Here is a 17,527-nt window from a genome sequence, read left to right as displayed (position 1 = left end):
TACATACCCCCCTGCTCAATAATCCCCTCATAGGAATATTACCCCTTGATTCTATAAAGATAAAAGGCGCCACACTGTGGCCTTGCTTCTGTGTTATTATGTAAAAATGAAACGATCTTACCAGAATCTACACCGTGGAACAGGAACACGGCACTTCAAGTGTGACAAGTAGTAGCTGCGCTCTTGACATGGACTTGAGAGAAGAAGCAATCTGCGAAACTTGTCAACGTCGATTGCTAAAGGAGTTGTTAATAAGAGTCAGGATGGTGTCACAAAGGGAAGCTCCACCTGCATCTCCGGACTCTAACGTTCACCCAGGCCCTCAAGTTGAGAAGCTTAAAGGGCTACTTAAACTCCTGTCCCATAGCTTAGGGTAGAACCCCTCATAAGAGACATCCGGTCCTCTCTGTCACCTCCTGTGACGAAAGGCAAAGAATGACTGGGGGATGAGGGGAGTGGGTGAGGTATTTAAGCCTTTGGCTGGGGTGTCTTTGCCTCCTCCTAGTGGCCAGGTTCTTAATTTCCACTAGAAATGAATGAAGCCGTGGACTCTCCTTACCTTTATATGGAAATTAAAGGGACACTGAACCCAAATGTTTTCTTTCGTGATTCAGATAGAGCATGCAATTTTAAGCAACTTTCTAATTTACTCCTATTATCAAATTTTCTTCATTCTCTTGGTATCTTTATTTTAAATGCAAGAATGTAAGTTTAGGTGCCAGCCCATTTTTGGTGAACAACCTGGGTTGTTCTTGCTGATTAGTGGATAAATTCATCCACCAATGAACAAGTGCTTTCCAGGATTCTGAACCAAACAAATAGCTTAGATACCTAATATTTTAAATAAAGATAGCAAGAGAACGAAGAAAAATTGATAATAGGAGTAAATTAGAAAGTTGCTTAAAATTGCATGCTCTATCTGAATCATGAAAGAAAACATTTGGGTTCAGTGCACCTTTAAACTTTCATGATTCCGATAGCATATGCAAGTTTAAGCAACTTTCTAATTTACTCCTATTATCATTTTTTCTTTGTTCTCTTGGTATACTTATTTGAAAAGACAGGAATGTAAAGCTTAGGAACCGGCCCATTTTGGTTCATCACCTGGGTAACGATTTCCGATTGGTGTCTAAATGTAGCCACCAACCAGCAAGCGCTACCCAGGTGCTGAACCAAATATGTGCCGGCATTAACGCTTACATTCAAATAAAGATACCAAGAGAATAAAGAAAAATTGATAATAGGAGTAAATTAAAAAAGTTGCTTAAAATTGCATGCTCTATCTGAATCATGAGAGTTTCATTTTGACTAGACTATCCCTTTAAGACTATTGACCCTAGACTACTGTCTGTTTAACCCTCACAAAGGGGTTAAACACACAGTAGAAATACCGCTCAGGACTCAGAGAGCACTGCTGGTCCCGAACAGAAAATAAAGCAAATCCAATCAGCAGTGCTAGTTGTACAACTCATATGTGGCTCAGCAGCGTTTTCCGCTAGGAACCAGAACTGCTCTACGAGTCCAGAGCAGTATTTCTACTGTAGGGTTTAAAACACACTTTAGTTTAGGGTCAATTGTATTAACGTTACATACTCTAAAGGGTTAAACTAGAGCATGTCATTTTTTTATTTATTTATTTTTACTATAATTTCCCTTTAAGTGTTAGTAAAACAGACTATTTATAAATATCAAAACATATATAATAACATTTTGCAAAACACAAATGAATAAAATGTCTGTGCAATGCTATAAATTCGGATCTACATCTATATATTTTAGATGACCTCTATTTGCCCATGTATACAACCATATGAAGCACACCCCGGTACATTTCAGATGTATAAGCTCCAGTTTGGCTACGAGCACTATCGTTCCATCTGATACATCTAAGAGTCACAGGTTTGTGCTTCTTGAGGGCAGTGGAAAGCACAGGAGGCAGAGGTGCCTTTGTTTTAAGCACTGTGATAGATGTCTGTTTTTGCTTTTTTTATTATTAAGCATTTACACTGTGCCTTGTTGTAGTAATCTCTCCCCCGCCCTGTGCTTCCCTGAGCTCACTGAAGACCCAACTGTCTTACTGCCTTCCAAATGCTGCTCCTGTGCATTACCCCCAGGAGGGCAATAACAAGTGCTGGAGTTGGTGGTCCACAGAAGAGGTTTATGGGGGAGGGGAAACTATTTGGATAATAAATTACACTTAACATATAAAACCATTTGAACAATTGTGCTCAGTGGCTGTTATAGACTCGCAGGAAGATGGATGAGAATCAATTCCAATATGACTGTTTTGTTCTTACCACTTTTGTGATGACAGGTACCCGGACTGTCCAGGCAACAAAGACAGCTATGATCCCAAGTGTAAATCCCACAATATCCGTACTCTCCTGGAATAACAATAAGTCATGGCTTATTAATAAGAAATTTGCACACAAGCTTTAACTGTAGTATGTGGACAAAACACTAAATTAGTAAAAAATTACAAGAGATGATTCAAAAGGTGTGATCATATAGTTTACTATTATCATAAGTGCTGGTGGCCCCAGTTCTAGTAAAAATGACTAATGTTGGAAGAACAATGCAGGTCACATTGAACTAGTTAAATTAATTAGGCTGCTCTTATTTAAAAAGAGCAGACCAGTGTCGTCATATTGTTGATTATACAATTACCTTAAAAAAAAATACACCACTTAAGGGCAATTATAGTAAAAAAAAAAAAAAAAAAAAACAAACACAACAACAACATGCTCTAATTAATCAGAGCATGTCATTTTAAGACTAGAGGTACAGGGTTGCTATGTGATTAACCCTCACAAAGTGGTTAAACACATAGAAGTAACATTAGGGACCCACATTGCACTGCTGGTCCTAAGTGGAAACTGATGCTGATCTAATCAGCAGCACTTGTTACACAGTTGGGTCATGTGACTAGTGCTGCTGATTGGTTAAGAGGCAGTTTCCACTCAGTACACATAGTGCTCTGTGGGTACTCAGTGGTAATTCTACATTGTAAGGGTTAAAGAAAAAGGGCGAGATTTGTCAAAGTTTGGCAGACAGAAGCGTACAGCTTCACCCCTGTCCACCCGGCATTGGGTCCCCATATTTATAATTTCACACTAATCCAGTCAGAAAAGTCCATGATGGAGATACACCACATAACAGGTGGCGAAGTGGGTTAAGAAGCAGCAGTCTGATGACCATTGCTTCTTAACACGTGGCTGCAATTTCGTTCAAACGAGACTGCAGCCGGAACTTTTGATAAATCTAGCCCGTAGAGGTACATGGTCATGAGTCTTAATTAAAATCACATGCTTTTAACGAATTACAGCATATCATTTTTCAACTATAATGATCTTTTAAATATGTCAGGACAACCGCCAGAAAACATTCACCATTCTGATATTGCATATTAATCACGTCTGTGCTAGATTATGTGATGTAAAATTAATCTTGTGTATTTAATAATATATATGTGTATGTTTACCTGAATATATAAGTAATCAATATTGATATGTAGCTATTAAAGGGACAGGAAACCCCAACATTTTTTTTCATGATTTGGATAAAACATACAATTTTGAACAACTTTCCAATTTACTGCCATTATCAAATTTGCTTCATTATCTCGTTATCCTTTACTGAAGGAACAGCATTGCACTACGGGCAGCTAGCTGAACACATCTAGTTAGCCAATCACCAGAGAAAAATGTGTGCAGGCACCAGTCAGCAGCTAGCTCCCACTAGTGTAGGATATGTGTATTATTTTTCAACAAGGGATACCAAGAGAACAAAGCACATTTGAAACTAGAAGTGATTCTAAAAGTGTCTTAAAATGACTTGTTCTTTTGGAATCATGCACGTTTAATTTTGACTTTCCTATCCCTTTAACTAATGTTGCTTGTCAATATAGAATTGCTGACATTGAAGTTTTTGTAGTTAAACAAAATAATTGATGTTTAGTTACTATTACAGTATATATTCAAGGTCCCAAACAAAGCTGCATGATTCCAGTAAGTCTATTAGTCTATAAACATTAGTGGGGTTCAACCTTGGTTGATGGTCAAATAGAGATAGTGACTTATTTTTTAGAACATATTTAAAAAAATACATATTTATCTATTATAGATTAGTGACGAGTGCCATCTTCCAAGGGAAAAAAGATTCTGACTGCTTAGCTCATTAAAAGTGTTAATTAATCTGTTATTAGTGTTAGCCAATCATTTATGTGAACCTGACCATATCAGTTTGAGTGGAGTTAAGTTTTTCATAAAATACACACTAGGGCTGCAACAACTAATCGGTAAGTTTGATCATAAAAATAGTTGTCAACAAATCTCATTATCAATTAGGTGGTCAGCGATTAGTTGGTCAGTTGCACAGCACCAGCTGCTTTAATCTGATGATCTACTGCAACTAAAATTGTGCAAAAAAAATTGAATTTATTTTTTTGATCTTTTTTTCTATCTGATTAAAGGGACACTGAACCCAATTTTTTTACGCGATTTTGGTATTACATACACGCCGTAGCATACAAGTGACGCGCGTATATTTGAGCCTTCATCCATATTTTTTTTAACCATAGAACAGACGCGCAATTTGGTATCCAATATACAGCGTAAGGACTTACGCGCGCAGAATTCCGAAAAACAGAATTTATGTTTACCTGATAAATTACTTTCTCCAACGGTGTGTCCGGTCCACGGCGTCATCCTTACTTGTGGGATATTCTCTTCCCCAACAGGAAATGGCAAAGAGCCCAGCAAAGCTGGTCACATGATCCCTCCTAGGCTCCGCCTACCCCAGTCATTCGACCGACGTAAAGGAGGAATATTTGCATAGGAGAAACCATATGATACCGTGGTGACTGTAGTTAAAGAAAATAAATTATCAGACCTGATTAAAAAACCAGGGCGGGCCGTGGACCGGACACACCGTTGGAGAAAGTAATTTATCAGGTAAACATAAATTCTGTTTTCTCCAACATAGGTGTGTCCGGTCCACGGCGTCATCCTTACTTGTGGGAACCAATACCAAAGCTTTAGGACACGGATGAAGGGAGGGAGCAAATCAGGTCACCTAAATGGAAGGCACCACGGCTTGCAAAACCTTTCTCCCAAAAATAGCCTCAGAAGAAGCAAAAGTATCAAACTTGTAAAATTTGGTAAAAGTGTGCAGTGAAGACCAAGTCGCTGCCCGACATATCTGATCAACAGAAGCCTCGTTCTTGAAGGCCCATGTGGAAGCCACAGCCCTAGTGGAATGAGCTGTGATTCTTTCAGGAGGCTGCCGTCCGGCAGTCTCATAAGCCAATCTGATGATGCTTTTAATCCAAAAAGAGAGAGAGGTAGAAGTTGCTTTTTGACCTCTCCTTTTACCAGAATAAACAACAAACAAGGAAGATGTTTGTCTAAAATCCTTTGTAGCATCTAAATAGAATTTTAGAGCGCGAACAACATCCAAATTGTGCAACAAACGTTCCTTCTTTGAAACTGGATTCGGACACAAAGAAGGCACGACTATCTCCTGGTTAATGTTTTTGTTAGAAACAACTTTCGGAAGAAAACCAGGTTTAGTACGTAAAACCACCTTATCTGCATGGAACACCAGATAAGGAGGAGAACACTGCAGAGCAGATAATTCTGAAACTCTTCTAGCAGAAGAAATTGCAACCAAAAACAAAACTTTCCAAGATAATAACTTAATATCAACGGAATGTAAGGGTTCAAACGGAACCCCCTGAAGAACTGAAAGAACTAAGTTGAGACTCCAAGGAGGAGTCAAAGGTTTGTAAACAGGCTTGATTCTAACCAGAGCCTGAACAAAGGCTTGAACATCTGGCACAGCTGCCAGCTTTTTGTGAAGTAACACAGACAAGGCAGAAATCTGTCCCTTCAAGGAACTTGCAGATAATCCTTTCTCCAATCCTTCTTGAAGAAAGGATAGAATCTTAGGAATTTTTACCTTGTCCCAAGGGAATCCTTTAGATTCACACCAACAGATATATTTTTTCCATATTTTGTGGTAAATTTTTCTAGTTACAGGCTTTCTGGCCTGAACAAGAGTATCAATAACAGAATCTGAGAACCCTCGTTTTGATAAGATCAAGCGTTCAATCTCCAAGCAGTCAGTTGGAGTGAGACCAGATTCGGATGTTCGAACGGACCTTGAACAAGAAGGTCTCGTCTCAAAGGTAGCTTCCATGGTGGAGCCGATGACATATTCACCAGATCTGCATACCAAGTCCTGCGTGGCCACGCAGGAGCTATCAAGATCACCGATGCCCTCTCCTGATTGATCCTGGCTACCAGCCTGGGGATGAGAGGAAACGGCGGGAATACATAAGCTAGTTTGAAGGTCCAAGGTGCTACTAGTGCATCTACTAGAGTCGCCTTGGGATCCCTGGATCTGGACCCGTAGCAAGAAACCTTGAAGTTCTGACGAGAGGCCATCAGATCCATGTCTGGAATGCCCCACAGTTGAGTAATTTGGGCAAAGATTTCCGGATGGAGTTCCCACTCCCCCGGATGTAATGTCTGACGACTCAGAAAATCCGCTTCCCAATTTTCCACTCCTGGGATGTGGATTGCAGACAGGTGGCAGGAGTGAGTCTCCGCCCATTGAATGATTTTGGTCACTTCTTCCATCGCCAGGGAACTCCTTGTTCCCCCCTGATGGTTGATGTACGCAACAGTCGTCATGTTGTCTGATTGAAACCGTATGAACTTGGCCTTTGCTAGCTGAGGCCAAGCCTTGAGAGCATTGAGTATCGCTCTCAGTTCCAGAATATTTATCGGTAGAAGAGATTCTTCCCGAGACCAAAGACCCTGAGCTTTCAGGGGTCCCCAGACCGCTCCCCAGCCCATCAGACTGGCGTCGGTCGTGACAATGACCCACTCTGGCCTGCGGAAGTTCATCCCTTGTGACAGGTTGTCCAGAGACAGCCACCAACGGAGTGAATCTCTGGTCCTCTGATTTACTTGTATCGTCGGAGACAAGTCTGTATAGTCCCCATTCCACTGACTGAGCATGCACAGTTGTAATGGTCTTAGATGAATGCGCGCAAAAGGAACTATGTCCATTGCCGCTACCATCAAACCTATTACTTCCATGCACTGCGCTATGGAAGGAAGAGGAACGGAATGAAGTGTTTGACAAGAGTTTAGAAGTTTTGTTTTTCTGGCCTCTGTCAGAAAAATCCTCATTTCTAAGGAGTCTATTATTGTTCCCAAGAAGGGAACCCTTGTTGACGGAGATAGAGAACTCTTTTCTACGTTCACTTTCCATCCGTGAGATCTGAGAAAGGCCAGGACTATGTCCGTGTGAGCCTTTGCTTGAGGAAGGGACGACGCTTGAATCAGAATGTCGTCCAAGTAAGGTACTACTGCAATGCCCCTTGGTCTTAGCACCGCTAGAAGGGACCCTAGTACCTTTGTGAAAATCCTTGGAGCAGTGGCTAATCCGAAAGGAAGTGCCACGAACTGGAAATGCTTGTCCAGGAATGCGAACCTTAGGAACCGATGATGTTCCTTGTGGATAGGAATATGTAGATACGCATCCTTTAAATCCACCGTGGTCATGAATTGACCTTCCTGGATGGAAGGAAGAATTGTTCGAATGGTTTCCATTTTGAACGATGGAACCTTGAGAAACTTGTTTAGGATCTTGAGATCTAAGATTGGTCTGAACGTTCCCTCTTTTTTGGGAACTACGAACAGATTGGAGTAGAACCCCATCCCTTGTTCCCCTAATGGAACAGGATGAATTACTCCCATTTTTAACAGGTCTTCTACACAATGTAAGAATGCCTGTTTTTTTATGTGGTCTGAAGACAATTGAGACCTGTGGAACCTCCCCCTTGGGGGGAGCCCCTTGAATTCCAGAAGATAACCTTGGGAGACTATTTCTAGTGCCCAAGGATCCAGAACATCTCTTGCCCAAGCCTGAGCGAAGAGAGAGAGTCTGCCCCCCACCAGATCCGGTCCCGGATCGGGGGCCAACATTTCATGCTGTCTTGGTAGCAGTGGCAGGTTTCTTGGCCTGCTTTCCCTTGTTCCAGCCTTGCATTGGTCTCCAGGCTGGCTTGGCTTGAGAAGTATTACCCTCTTGCTTAGAGGACGTAGCACTTGGGGCTGGTCCGATTCTACGAAAGGGACGAAAATTAGGTTTATTTTTGGCCTTGAAAGACCTATCCTGAGGAAGGGCGTGGCCCTTACCCCCAGTGATATCAGAGATAATCTCTTTCAAGTCAGGGCCAAACAGCGTTTTCCCCTTGAAAGGAATGTTAAGCAATTTGTTCTTGGAAGACGCATCCGCTGACCAAGATTTCAACCAAAGCGCTCTGCGCGCCACAATAGCAAACCCAGAATTTTTCGCCGCTAACCTAGCCAATTGCAAAGTGGCGTCTAGGGTGAAAGAATTAGCCAATTTGAGAGCACGGATTCTGTCCATAATCTCCTCATAAGGAGGAGAATCACTAGTGATCGCCTTTTCTAGCTCATCGAACCAGAAACACGCGGCTGTAGTGACAGGGACAATGCATGAAATTGGTTGTAGAAGGTAACCTTGCTGAACAAACATCTTTTTAAGCAAACCTTCTAATTTTTTATCCATAGGATCTTTGAAAGCACAACTATCTTCTATGGGTATAGTGGTGCGTTTGTTTAAAGTAGAAACCGCCCCCTCGACCTTGGGGACTGTCTGCCATAAGTCCTTTCTGGGGTCGACCATAGGAAACAATTTTTTAAATATGGGGGGAGGTACGAAAGGTATACCGGGCCTTTCCCATTCTTTATTTACAATGTCCGCCACCCGCTTGGGTATAGGAAAAGCATCTGGGGGCCCCGGGACCTCTAGGAACTTGTCCATTTTACATAGTTTCTCTGGGATGATCAAATTCTCACAATCATCCAGAGTGGATAACACCTCCTTGAGCAGAGCGCGGAGATGTTCCAACTTAAATTTAAATGTAATCACATCAGGTTCAGCTTGTTGAGAAATTTTCCCTGAATCTGAAATTTCTCCCTCAGACAAAACCTCCCTGGCCCCCTCAGACTGGTGTAGGGGCCCTTCAGAAACAATATCATCAGCGTCCTCATGCTCTTCAGTATTATCTAAAACAGAGCAGTCGCGCTTACGCTGATAAGTGGGCATTTTGGCTAAAATGTTTTTGATAGAATTATCCATTACAGCCGTTAATTGTTGCATAGTAAGGAGTATTGGCGCGCTAGATGTACTAGGGGCCTCCTGAGTGGGCAAGACTGGTGTAGACGAAGGAGGGGATGATGCAGTACCATGCTTACACCCCTCACTTGAGGAATCATCTTGGGCATCATTTTCTCTAAATTTTGTGTCACATAAATCACATCTATTTAAATGAGAAGGAATCTTGGCTTCCCCACATTCAGAACACAGTCTATCTGGTAGTTCAGACATGTTAAACAGGCATAAACTTGATAACAAAGTACAAAAAACGTTTTAAAATAAAACCGTTACTGTCACTTTAAATTTTAAACTGAACACACTTTATTACTGCAATTGCGAAAAAGTATGAAGGAATTGTTCAAAATTCACCAAAATTTCACCACAGTGTCTTAAAGCCTTAAAAGTATTGCACACCAATTTTGGAAGCTTTAACCCTTAAAATAACGGAACCGGAGCCGTTTTTATCTTTAACCCCTTTACAGTCCCTGGTATCTGCTTTGCTGAGACCCAACCAAGCCCAAAGGGGAATACGATACCAAATGACGCCTTCAGAAAGTCTTTTCTATGTATCAGAGCTCCTCACACATGCGACTGCATGTCATGCTTCTCAAAAACAAGTGCGCAATACCGGCGCGAAAATGAGACTCTGCCTATGATTAGGGAAAGCCCCTAGAGAATAAGGTGTCCAAAACAGTGCCTGCCGATATTATTTTACAAAATACCCAGATTAAAATGATTCCTCAAGGCTAAATATGTTTATATATGAATCGATTTAGCCCAGAAAATGTCTACAGTCTCAAAAAGCCCTTGTGAAGCCCTTATTTATAGTCTGTAATAAAAATGGCTTACCGGATCCCATAGGGAAAATGACAGCTTCCAGCATTACATCGTCTTGTTAGAATGTGTCATACCTCAAGCAGTAAAATTCTGCTCACTGTTCCCTCAACTGAAGTTAATTCCTCTCAACAGTCCTGTGTGGAACAGCCATCGATTTTAGTAACGGTTGCTAAAATCATTTTCCTCTTACAAACAGAAATCTTCATCTCTTTTCTGTTTCAGAGTAAATAGTACATACCAGCACTATTTTAAAATAACAAACTCTTGATTGAATAATAAAAACTACAGTTAAACACTAAAAAACTCTAAGCCATCTCCGTGGAGATGTTGCCTGTACAACGGCAAAGAGAATGACTGGGGTAGGCGGAGCCTAGGAGGGATCATGTGACCAGCTTTGCTGGGCTCTTTGCCATTTCCTGTTGGGGAAGAGAATATCCCACAAGTAAGGATGACGCCGTGGACCGGACACACCTATGTTGGAGAAATCTACTCCATTTTTATCTCGCCACAAATTGCAGGCGCAGCAACCCTTGCACTGACTAAAAAAGCACCGTAACTCCCGAAAATGCCTGCAAAAATAAACTAACACCTAACGCATGCGCAATGTCTATCTACCTGTCAACCGCAATCCCCCACCACAATAACTAAAAGTCTATTAACCCCTAAACCGCCATAGCCCACAACGCAATAAACCTAACCTAACCCCCCTAACCTAACATCCCCTAAATTAACTAAACTTACCTAATTTACAAAATACTAACGTTACTATTAAATGTAAATAAAACTAACACTACTTAAAAAATAAAAATCAACTAAGTATAAATAGGCGTTTTACGTGTCAGGCTTATTTTTGGGAGGTATGTCAGACTTTTACGGGAGATTTGTTATTTTCTTTACTTTTTTTAGGTGCCGGCAGTTTCTAAAGTGGCGTAAGTAACTGGTGACTCCAGAAATGTGTACTTGTGCTTATTTCTGGACATCGCTAGTTTATCAGACTTACGCCATTTAGGAAATGCCGGCGCCGTATATGTAATACCCCGATGTGCAAGGTGAGATTATGGGCGAAGCAGGTTCCCATGCTTGCGCCGTATATCGGACCGCGCCCCAAATGTTTCTGTTTCTCTAACACACACTCAAGCTTCTGCAAATAAAATAATTAAGTGACAGTTTACATTAGTTCTAGCCTGATAATGAAATCATTGTAACAATGTATGCTTATTAATTTAGTTTATTTCAATATTGCTTAGTATTTACAATAATTATTTTAATAAAAACTTACGGCTAGATTACGAGTTTTGCGGTATGAGTAAAAAAGCAGCGTTAAGGCTCATAACGCTGCTTTTTCACTACCACTGATATTACGAGTCTTGCAGGTTTAGGGGCACCACTTTGCGTAAAGTCTTTTTTCAATAGGACTTCCATAGCGCCGATTTTTCTGGGAGGCCAAAAAGTGAGCGGTACAGCCTATCCCGCAAGATTTGTAACGCATTCTAAAGTCAGTAGTTATGAGTTTTACGCTACAAAGCTGTAACATAAAACTCATAACTAAAGTGCTAAAAAGTACACTAACACCCATAAACTGCCTATTAACCCCTAAACCGAGGCCCTCCCGCATCGCAAACACTAAAATAAAATTTACCCCTAATCTGCCGCTCCTGACATCGCCGCCACTATAATAAACATATTAACCCCTAAACCGCCGCACTCCCGCCTCGCAAACACTAGTTAAATATTAACCCCTAATCTGCTGTCCCTAACATCGCCGCAACCACTATACTAAAGTTATTAACCCCTAAACCTAAGTATAACCCTAACCCTAACATACCCTAACTTAAAGGGACAGTCTAATCAAAATAAAACATTCATGATTCAGATAGGGCATTCAATTTTAAACAAACTTCCAATTTACTTTTATCATCAAATTTGCTTTGTTAGCTTTTCAAAAATACCACCAAGGTAAGTCTAAGTAGGCTCAAACTGATTTCTAAACTATTGAAAACCGCCTCTTTGCTCAGAGCATTTTGAAAGTTTTTCACAGTTAGACAGTACTAGTTCATGTATGTCATATAGATAACATGCTCACTCTTGTGGAGTTATTTAGGAGTCTGCACTGATTGGCTAAACTGCATGTCTGTAAAAAGCACTGAGATAAGGGGGCAGTCTGCAGCGGCTTAGATACAAGGTAATAACAGAGGTAAAATGTAACTTAATATAACTGTTGGTTATGCAAAACTGGGGAATGGGTAATAAAGGGATTATCTATCTTTTTAAACAATAAAAATTCTTGTGTATACTGTCCCTTTAAATATAATTAAAATAAATCTAAATAAAAATTCATATCATTACCTAAATTATTCATATTTAAAACTAAATACTTACCTGTAAAATAAACCCTAAGCTAGCTACAATATAACTAATAGTTACATTGTAGCTATCTAAGGTTTTATTTCACAGGCAAGTTTTTATTTATTTTAACTAGGTAGAATAGTTACTAAATAGTTATTAACTATTTACTAACTACCTAGTTAAAATAAATACAAATTTACCTGTAAAATAAAACCTAACCAGTCTTACACTAACACCTAACCGTACACTACAATTAAATCAATTACATAAATTAAATACAATTACCTAAATTACAAAAAAACAAACACTAAATTACACAAAATAAAAAAAGGAAATTTATTCTTACCTGATAAATTGATTTCTTCCACGATACGACGAGTCCAAGGATTTCATCCTTACTTGTGGGATATTAACCCCCTGCTGACAGGAAGTGGCAAAGAGCACCACAGCAGAGCTGTATATATAGCTCCTCCCTTCCCTCCACCTCCAGTCATTCGACCTAAGTTAGGAAGAGAAAGGAAAAGCCAAAGGTGCAGAGGTGACTGAAGTTTAACTAAAATAAAAAATACACCTGTCTTAAAAAATAACAGGGTGGGCCGTGGACTCGTCGTATCATAGAATAAATCAATTTATCAGGTAAGAATAAATCTCCTTTTCTTCTACAAGAAACGACGAGTCCACGGATTTCATCCTTACTTGTGGGATACAATACCAAAGCTACAGGACACGGATGAAAGGGAGGGACAAGACAAGGACCTAAACGGAAGGCACCACTGCTTGAAGAACCTTTCTCCCAAAACCAGCCTCAGAAGAAGCAAAAGTATCAAATTTGGAAAAAGTATGAAGAGAGGACCAAGTTGCAGCCTTGCAAATCTGTTCAACAGAAGCATCATTTTTAAATGACCATGAGGAAGCCACAGCCCTGGTGGAATGAGCTATAATTCTTTCAGGAGGCTGCTGTCCAGCAGTCTCATACGCCAGATAGATGATACTCTTCAGCCAAAAAGAAAGGGAGGTAGCGGCAGCTTTTTGACCTCTACGCTTTCCAGAAAAAACAATGAATAATGAAGATGATTGACGGAAATCCTTAGTCGCCTGCAAGTAAAACTTCAGAGCACGGACCACATCCAGGTTATGCAACATACGCTCCTTAGAAGAGGGGTTAGGACATAACGAAGGAACCACAATTTCCTGATTAATATTTTTATTAGAAACAACCTTAGGAAGAAAACCAGGTTTGGTACGCAAAACCACCTTATCAGAATGGAAGATAAGATAAAGCGAATCGCATTGTAATGCTGAAAGCTCAGAAACTCTACGAGCAGAAGAAAAAGCAACCAAAAACAAAACCTTCCAAGATAACAACTTAATATCTATGGAATGCATGGGTTCAACCGGAACCCCTTGAAGAACATTAAGAACTAGATTCAAACTCCAGGGTGGAGCAATTGGTCTAAACACAGGCTTAATTCTGGTTAAGGCCTGACAAAAAGACGTCTGGAACATCTGCCAAACGTTTATGTAGCAAAATTGACAAAGCGGAGATTTGTCCCTTTAAGGAACTTGCTAACAGCCCTTTCTCCAATCCTTCCTGGAGAAAAGACAGAGTTCTGGGAATCCTAACCTTACTCCATGAGTAGCCCTTGGATTTACACCAAAAAAGATATTTACGCCATATTTTATGATAGATCCTTCTAGTGACAGGCTTACGTGCCTGAATCAAAGTATCAATGACCGCATCAGAAAAACCCTGCTTAGATAAGATCAATCGTTCAATCTCCAAGCAGTCAGCTGTAGAGAAACTAGATTTGGATGTTGAAAAGGACCTTGAATGAGAAGGTCCTGTCTCATCGGGAGCTTCCATGAAGGCAGAGAGGACATGTCCACTAGATCTGCCTACCATATCCTGCGTGGCCACTCAGGCACGATTAGAATTACTGAAGCCCTCTCCTGCTTGATCCGAGCAATCACCCGGGGAAGGAGAGGAAATGGTGGAAACACATAAGCTAGGTTGAACGACCAAGGCACTGCCAAGGCATCTATTAGTTCTGCCTGAGGATTCCTCGACCTGGATCCGTATCTTGGGAGCTTGGCATTCTGTCGAGACGCCATCAGATCCAATTCCGGTCTGCCCCAGCGGAGGATCAGTGAGGCAAAGACCTCCGGATGGAGTTCCCACTCCCCCGGATGAAAAACCTGTCGGCTTAAAAAGTCTGCTTCCCAGTTGTTCACTCCTGGGATGTAGATTGCTGACAGATAACAAGAGTGGGTCTCCGTCCATCGAATTATATTGGATACCTCTTTCATCGCTAAGGAACTCCTCGTTCCCCCTTGATGATTGATGTAAGCCACAGTTGTGATGTTGTCCGACTGGAATCTGATAAATTTGGCCGAAGCCAACTGAGGCCACGCCTGAAACGCATTGAATATTGCTCTCAACTCCAGAATATTGATTGGAAGTAGAGACTCCACCTGAGTCCATACACCCTGAGCCTTCAGGGAATTCCAGACTGCACCCCAGCCTAATAGACTGGCGTCCGTTGTCACTATCACCCACGAGGGTCTGTGGAAGCACGTCCCTTGGGACAGATGATCCGGCGACAACCACCAAAGAAGAGAGTTCCTGGTCCAGATTTATCTGAGGAGATAAATCTGCATAATCCCCACTCCACTGTCCGAGCATGCACAGTTGCAGTGGTCTGAGATGAAATCGAGCAAACGGAATGATATCCATTGCCGACACCATCAATCCGATTACCTCCATGCACGGAGCCACTGATGGCCGAGGATTAGACTGAAGGGCTCGGCATGTATTTAGAATCTTTGATTTTCTGACCTCCGTCAGAAAAATCTTCATGGATATAGAATCTATTAGAGTTCCCAAGATGGGAACCCTTGTCTGCGGAATTGGTGAACTTTTTTCTAGATTCACCTTCCATCCGTGAGTTCTCAGAAAGGACAACACCGTGTCTGTATGAGACCTTGTCAGATGATAAGTCGACGCCTGGATCAGAATATCGTCCAGATAAGGTGCTACTGCAATGCCCCGCGGCCTGAGAACCGCCAGAAGGGACCCTAGAACCTTCGCAAAGAACCTGGGAGCAGTGGCCAACCCGAAGGGCAGAACCACAAACTGAAAATGTTTGTCCAGGAAGGCAAACCTTAGGTACTAATGATGATCCTTGTGGATAGGAATATGAAGGTATGCATCACTTAAGTCCACAGTAGTCATAAATTGACCTTCCTGGATCATTGGCAAAATTGTTTGAATAGTCTCCATTTTGAAAGAAGGGACTCTGAGAAACTTGTTAAGACTTTTAAGATCTAAAATGGGTCTGAACGTTCCCTCTTTTTTGGGAACCACGAAAAGATTTGAGTAAAACCCCCGCCCCAGTTCCTGTATGGGAACGGGACAAATTACTCCCATAGTAGAGAGGTCTTTTACACAACGTAAGAACGCCTCTCTTTTTATCTGGTCTATAGACAATCGTGAAAGAAGGAACCTTCCCCTTGGGGAGGAACCTTTGAATTCAAGTTGATACCCGTGGGTCACAATTTCCAGTGTCCAGGGATCCTGAACATCTCTTGCCCAAGCCTGGGCAAAGAGAGAAAGTGTGCTGCCTACTAGATCCGGTCCCGGATCGGGGGCCGCCCCTTCATGCTGTCTTGGTAGCAGCAGCGGGCTTCTTGGGTTATTTACCCTTGTTCCAAGCCTGGTTGGGTCTTCCAGACGGACTTGGCCTAAGCAAAATTCCCTTCCTGTTTTGTGGAGGATGAGGAAGGAACTCCCTTAAAGTTGTGAAAGGAACAAAAATTGCTCTGTCTACCTTTCTGTTTCGGTGTTTTATCCTGAGGTAAGAGATGTCCCTTACCTCCCGTAATGTCTGAAATAATCTCCTTCAAGTCAGGACCAAATAGAGTCTTCCCCTTGAAAGGAATAGACAAAAGCTTGGTTTTAGATGACACATCCACAGACCAAGACTTCAACCACAGGGCTCTGCGCGCTAAAATGGTAAAACCTGCATTCTTACCCGCTAACTTAGCGATCTGAAAAGTGGCGTCAGTGACAAAGGAATTAGCCAATTTTAAGGCCCTAATCCTATCCATTATTTCCTCTAAGGAAGTCTCAGTCTTTAGAGATTCTTCCAGGGCATCAAACCAAATGGCAGCCGCAGTTGTAACCGGTACAATGCAGGCCGTCAGTTGTAAAAGGAAACCCTGATGAACAAAAAGTTTCTTTAGCAGACCCTTCAATTTTTTATCCATAGGATCTTTGAAAGCACAACTGTCCTCAATCGGTATAGATGTACACTTAGCTAGAGTAGAAATAACACCCTCCACCTTAGGGACTGTCTGCCAAGAGTCCCGCACAGTGTCAGGTATAGGGTATATCTTTTTGAACATAGAGGAAGGGGAGAACGGGATACCCGGTCTTTCCCACTCCTTGGTGACAATCTCAGAAATTCTCTTAGGAACCGGAAAGGTGAGTAAGTAGGGACTTCCAGATATCTGTCCATCTTACACAATTTTTCTGGAGGGACCACAATAGAGTCACAATCATCCAGAGTCAATAAAACCTCCCGTAGCAATAAGCAGAGGTGTTCCAATTTAAATCTAAAGGACATGACGTCCGAATCTGATTGGGGTAAAGCACTACCTGAGTCAGACAGCTCCCCCTCAGACAAAGTCAACTTACCCTCCACTTCAGAGGGCTGGGAGGGTAAATCAGAGATAGCCATCAAAGCATCAGAAGCTACAGGGAGACCCTGTGATTCTGATCTGCTATGCTTGCCTTGTAACCCTGGTAACTTGGACAAAACCTCTGTAAGGGTAGAAGACATAACTGTAGCCATATTTTGTAAAGTAAAAGAAGCAGACACCGATGGCGCAGCTTGAGCTGGTGTTAAACGCTGTGACGCATGGGGAGGAGATTGCAGCAAATCTTGAATCTCAGCGGAAAGAGAATCATCCTTCAAAAATAATTTCTCTTTACCCTGTACTGCTTTCTCCACACAATTGTCACAAAGAGTGACAGGTGGTTCCACAGTGGCATCTAGACACATGCGACATGTATCCTGACCCATGTTTTCCATAACAACAAATGCAAGTTACCAACTTAGTCAGATTTCTTTTATTGAACAAAAGT

At 41.6% G+C, this 17,527-nt stretch overlaps 1 protein-coding gene across 2 annotated transcripts in view; it reads right to left on the bottom strand.

The window, feature by feature from the left end:
• TMEM44 (transmembrane protein 44) overlaps window positions 1-17,527 on the bottom strand; it is a 319,479-nt gene that overhangs the window by 209,154 nt on the left and 92,798 nt on the right. For both annotated transcript variants that reach the window (XM_053710206.1, XM_053710207.1), the window contains exon 5: window positions 2,298-2,384. In XM_053710206.1, coding sequence (XP_053566181.1) covers window positions 2,298-2,384 — 87 coding nt within the window. The remainder of the gene's footprint in view (window positions 1-2,297; window positions 2,385-17,527) is intronic.

The sequence above is a fragment of the Bombina bombina genome, chromosome 4, assembly GCF_027579735.1.
Source record: "Bombina bombina isolate aBomBom1 chromosome 4, aBomBom1.pri, whole genome shotgun sequence".
Lineage (NCBI taxonomy): Eukaryota > Metazoa > Chordata > Amphibia > Anura > Bombinatoridae > Bombina > Bombina bombina.
The sequence above is the reverse complement of the archived record's forward strand: the minus strand, read 5'-3'. Positions and strand labels throughout refer to the sequence as shown.